Below are 4,885 nucleotides of genomic sequence, written 5' to 3'. Positions count from 1 at the left end.
CACCTACCTGCGTCCCCTTCTTCTGTCGCCTGTGAGTTCCTCTCCCAGTGTCCTGCCACTGCTTGTCTGTTTCACTCTGTCTGCATGGTTATTAATTTCTGCATATTTTTCCCAGTCTGCCACCTGCCTGCTCCCACCATATTCCCGCCTTTCTTTTTCCCTCCTATTCCCTCTTGTTGCTGACTGGCTGTACCTCCCTCGGTCTAATGCCACTTTCCCGTACCCAGTCTAATGCTGTCTGCTTGTACCTCTTCAGTTTGGTTTTGCCTGCCTATCTCCTCCTTGATTTATGGCTAACTACCTGCCCCTACTTTGCTGCCTTACTATTTATTCCTGCATGATCCCTCTCAGTCCACTGCCTGCCTATTCTTTACTGCATGCCCCTAGTCTGATGACTGCCTGTCCCTTGTCTGCTGTGTCCAGTCTTCTGCCGCATCCCTGTTCTGCCCTAGTAACCAACCAAATGCATGTTGCCCTCTAGCATGCTGCCCCCTGTCTATCAACCCCTTGGTCTATCACCATCTACTTAGCTCACCCTAGTATGTTACCACCAACCTATCCGGCCAGTCTGTTGCCCACTGCCGCTTGTACGATAGCCGCACCGCCTGATCGCCACCTCTCTAGCGGCTCCAGTGACAAGGGATCCCCAGTCTCTGCGGGGGTGTCTGGGCTACGAGAGCCGAAGTCCATGGGTAGGGCAGGAGATACATGGATGAGGTAGGACGGTAAGGGACAGCCGGCGTGGGTCCGATAGCCGCGCCGGGGCAGTTATGGTTAATGAGGGTCTTCAGGGTTAATTTAGGGGCAGTAATGGTTAATGGGGTGTTTAGGGTTAATTTAATGCTGAGGACTGAGGGTTAATTTAATAAAGTTAACTAAAGGTGCAGTTAGAGGTAAAACAATCTAAAGGTGGGCAATCTAAGGGGAATCTAAATCCTGGGGGCAGTTAAGATTATTAATGTATTTATTTATAAAAGTATGGTGTCAGTGATATTCTCTGAATGGTTCGAATCTCTGAACGATTCTCTGCCTTCAGTGACATCGCTACAGTAGGCAGACAGGCAGGAGGGTTCATTGACCCTAATGAAAGGGGCGGGGCCAATCGTTAGTTTGACTGCAGGGAGGGACTGGGGAAACACTAACTCCTATGAGTCACACTGAGTGACCCGAAGATTCGGATCATGAATCGGATCATTTCAATGAATGACTCGAAATGATCCGATTCACTTTACTGATCTGAACTTCGCATCACTACTTTGGGGTATATGAAGGGTTAATCCCTTCTTAGCAATTAAGCTTTCAGAGGCAAGGGAGATGTGTACAATGGAGCTACTCACGGGTCTCTCTCACAGTGATTATCAAATTCATTAATACGCTCCCCAGACCATTGCCAGCTACACGATCATCACACAGCTGAGGGATTCCCCGGCTTCTGCCACTTTAATCTGCGGTAAACCACAATTTCCTATGCAATGCTGCCACCGTGTGGTCGCACTTGCCCACCCACCTTTCTTGAGAACCATATTTATCCATTTAAGTGCTGGCAGCTTTGCCTCGAATCTTAACCCAGAAACGGCCGGGGGGGGGGCGGTAGGGTGTATGATGTAGCCTGTATGAATGGTGTTTAACCACCGTTAAGCTCACCAACTAAACATCGGGCTGGAAAACTGCAGTGGAAAGCAGTTGCCTTTAAAGAAGTTTGCAGTATGTTTATAGCAAGACAGATATAGCTTGTTCCAGAGATTATGGGTGGCTCTGAAAAGAGCCTTTGGTGATGTTTGCTAATTGCCCTGCGGTTACCGATTACTGCACTCACTTGCTCTTGGCAGGTTTGTGGCTCTCTGTCTTCTTGGGCAAGAGCACCGCCTGGATGTTGGGTAGAACACCTCCCTGAGCAATGGTGACCCCGCCGAGCAGCTTATTGAGCTCCTCGTCGTTACGAACGGCGAGCTGCAGGTGGCGAGGAATGATACGGGTCTTTTTGTTGTCGCATGCAGCGTTACCAGCTAACTCCAGTATCTCAGCAGTCAGATACTCCAACACCGCTGCCAGATACACGGGTGCGCCGGCGCCCACTCTCTCGGCATAATTACCCTTGCGAAGAAGCCTATGCACACGGCCGACAGGGAACTGCAGACCAGCACGGGAAGACCGTGTCTTTGCCTTAGCGCGAACCTTTCCACCTTGTTTTCCTCTGCCAGACATGCTTTCGCTCAACAACCGGCTAATCGGTCAGTTAACTGTGAAGTTCCTTACGAAGATACGCCGCTCACTTACCCTGCTATTTGTAGCTTCCCCCCGTGACGCTCTTCGTCGCTGATTGGTTCCTTTTCACAACAGCCAATCGGGTGGAAATAGTCTGAGACACCAATCGGTGTAGGCACTGCGTTTCATGGGCGGCCGCATCTTCTCACGTGACAACCTCATCGAATCGGACGCGAGACAGCAGAACGGCCTTATTTGCATGCGGTGCCTATAAAGGGAAGGGCCTGGCGCAGTAATTTCAGTGTTAATCACGATCTCTTGATTTGCGTGCTGAAAGGAAAGCAGACGCGATGCCTGATCCAGCCAAATCTGCGCCTGCTCCGAAAAAAGGCTCTAAGAAAGCTGTTACGAAAACCCAGAAAAAAGATGGGAAGAAGCGCAAGAAGAGCAGAAAAGAAAGCTACGCGATTTATGTCTACAAGGTACTGAAGCAGGTGCATCCCGACACTGGCATTTCCTCCAAGGCCATGGGCATCATGAACTCGTTTGTCAATGACATTTTTGAGCGCATTGCCGGGGAAGCTTCACGCCTAGCCCACTACAACAAGCGCTCCACTATCACTTCTCGGGAGATTCAGACTGCTGTACGCCTCCTCCTTCCTGGAGAGCTGGCCAAGCACGCTGTGTCCGAGGGCACCAAGGCTGTTACCAAGTACACCAGCGCCAAGTAAAGTTCTCCTCGTTCTCTCACTTTATAAACAAAGGCTCTTTTGAGAGCCACCCACATTGTCCATCTCAGAGCTATGTAACTGATCTAGCGCTTTTGTCGGGGACATGCTAGCTCTGGGAAGAGCATTGAAATGTGCTTCTCACTCCTCCAGGTTAGCTGGGGTATCCAGACTGCTTGGGAAGAGAAGCCAAAGGTGAAGGGGCTCCTGTGACGGCACCGACCTGTACTCTGACTGGGTATTCCAGCTAATCGCTGATTTCTCCTGCTGGGATGCCGGAGATTAACCCCTTCACCGCCAGACAGAACCAGCGTTGCAGAGAGAAGGGGCTTCTTTACCACTGTGGCTAACCGAAGCTGAGCTACATTGTGGGTCTGTTGTCCTGAGAAGGACAATGCGTGATCCTGGCAGAGGACACAGCTCTTCAGGAACCTCGGTGGCGCTGTAGTATACGGGCTTTCCCCAATACATAACTCGGTAGTGTCGTGGGGAGGACATGTGGCACACGGACAGGATAACACATGAGGGGACGACAAAGGCATAATAAAATTCACCCACATACCGGGACATACAGAATACAGATAACTACAACAGACGGCACCTATTAGACCTGGGCCGTCCCGGCCCCCTTTCAAGCGAGCCCCGCGCAAGCCTTTGGTGGACACCAGCTGCCGATCCCAGCACATGTTCTGCAAACGGGCCCAACTCCCAGCACTCCGATCCTGCCTGTAGCTCAATCTATAGCCAGACCCAGGCACTGTTCAGCTGGTTATTTCAAGGTGTGCATAGAAAAGCACGGGCAGGCACAAAGACAACATGATCATAGCCTAAGAGAGGGTGTGGGTGGCTCTGAAAAGAGCCGTTGGGTGTTTCAGGGTCACGAGTCAACAAGTTTAACCTCCGAAACCGTACAGAGTACGGCCTTGGCGTTTCAAGGCATACACCACGTCCATAGCAGTAACGGTTTTCCTCTTGGCATGCTCAGTATAAGTGACTGCGTCACGAATCACGTTCTCCAAAAACACTTTGAGCACACCGCGAGTCTCCTCATAGATCAGCCCAGAGATACGCTTTACGCCTCCTCTGCGAGCCAAACGGCGGATAGCAGGCTTGGTGATACCCTGGATGTTATCCCGAAGCACCTTCCTGTGCCTCTTTGCGCCACCTTTCCCGAGTCCCTTACCTCCTTTGCCACGGCCAGACATGATCACACTTACTTCACGAGTTCCACAGCACAATACTCGCTAACGGCCAGCCCGCTTTCTTTTATACGTACTAGACGGACCTGATAGGGAATATATGCTTCATGTTGGTTGGCTGGAGAAGCTTCCAAGCGTGCCTCAGACACCGATTGGCTATTTAGGAATATCAAAGGAAACCGGATATGAACAATTCAAACCAACCTCCTTTGCGCCACTCCCTACACCAAGCCCGCATCTGCTTTCAAAGATGCCTAGCCTTTATTAATCAAACCTCTCTACTGCATCAAGTACCTTAAGCTTCTGCCTCCCTCACCTCCACGTGATCGCTTTCGACGATCCCTCATTTACCACTAGGTGGCAGCATATCGCTGTAAATAAACGCCAAACGGCGGCCAAGATAAAGGCGGGCTTTTAGCTGTCGCCGTATCGCTGTTAACGGTCAGCCAGTACACAGTTTCACTAGGTAGGAGGCTGAACAAAAGAGAGGAGAAGAAATAAATAAAAAAAGAACCGCAGCTAACGAATACATGACCGATTCGAGCATTTAATTTAAATAAATAAAAAAAAGATAACGCTCCACACCGAAGTCTCTTGATCAAAGGCTGGCTTTTTCAAACCTTCGTCCTAGCCTATGAAAAAGAGGGGCGTGATTAAGCGTATCCAATCACATTTACCGCTACTCTATAAAGGGGTTGAGTTAGCCACAGAATCGTTACAGTTACGTTGTATCCGTCGGTGAATCGTATCCGC

At 50.2% G+C, this 4,885-nt stretch overlaps 3 protein-coding genes across 3 annotated transcripts; 1 reads left to right on the top strand and 2 right to left on the bottom strand.

Annotated features, from left to right (window-relative positions):
• Positions 1-1,812: 1,812 nt before the first annotated feature.
• LOC149279585 (histone H2A type 2-B-like) lies at positions 1,813-2,205 on the bottom strand. The gene has a single exon (XM_089500916.1). It carries the CDS (start codon positions 2,203-2,205, stop codon positions 1,813-1,815), a length of 393 nt encoding a protein of 130 aa, XP_089357042.1.
• A 350-nt stretch (positions 2,206-2,555) lies between these two features.
• On the top strand, positions 2,556-2,936 carry LOC149279584 (histone H2B 1.1-like). Its single transcript, XM_089500891.1, has one exon. The coding sequence runs from the start codon at positions 2,556-2,558 to the stop codon at positions 2,934-2,936; it is 381 nt and encodes a 126-aa protein (XP_089357017.1).
• Positions 2,937-3,826: 890 nt separating this feature from the next.
• On the bottom strand, positions 3,827-4,138 carry LOC149279583 (histone H4). Its single transcript, XM_089500980.1, has one exon. It carries the CDS (start codon positions 4,136-4,138, stop codon positions 3,827-3,829), a length of 312 nt encoding a protein of 103 aa, XP_089357106.1.
• Between the last annotated feature and the right edge of the window lie 747 nt (positions 4,139-4,885).

Source organism: Sceloporus occidentalis, unplaced genomic scaffold (assembly GCF_023333645.1).
Source record: "Sceloporus occidentalis isolate IW3139 unplaced genomic scaffold, rSceOcc1.0.p SCAF_161, whole genome shotgun sequence".
In the NCBI taxonomy this organism is placed as follows: Eukaryota; Metazoa; Chordata; class Lepidosauria; order Squamata; family Phrynosomatidae; genus Sceloporus; species Sceloporus occidentalis.
The sequence above is the reverse complement of the archived record's forward strand: the minus strand, read 5'-3'. Positions and strand labels throughout refer to the sequence as shown.

What these genes read in the sequence shown, in the direction of transcription:
- LOC149279585 (XM_089500916.1), bottom strand. Translation starts at nt 2,205, where the DNA reads ATGTCTGGCAGAGGAAAACAAGGTGGAAAGGTTCGCGCTAAGGCAAAG.
- LOC149279584 (XM_089500891.1), top strand. Translation starts at nt 2,556, where the DNA reads ATGCCTGATCCAGCCAAATCTGCGCCTGCTCCGAAAAAAGGCTCTAAG.
- LOC149279583 (XM_089500980.1), bottom strand. Translation starts at nt 4,138, where the DNA reads ATGTCTGGCCGTGGCAAAGGAGGTAAGGGACTCGGGAAAGGTGGCGCA.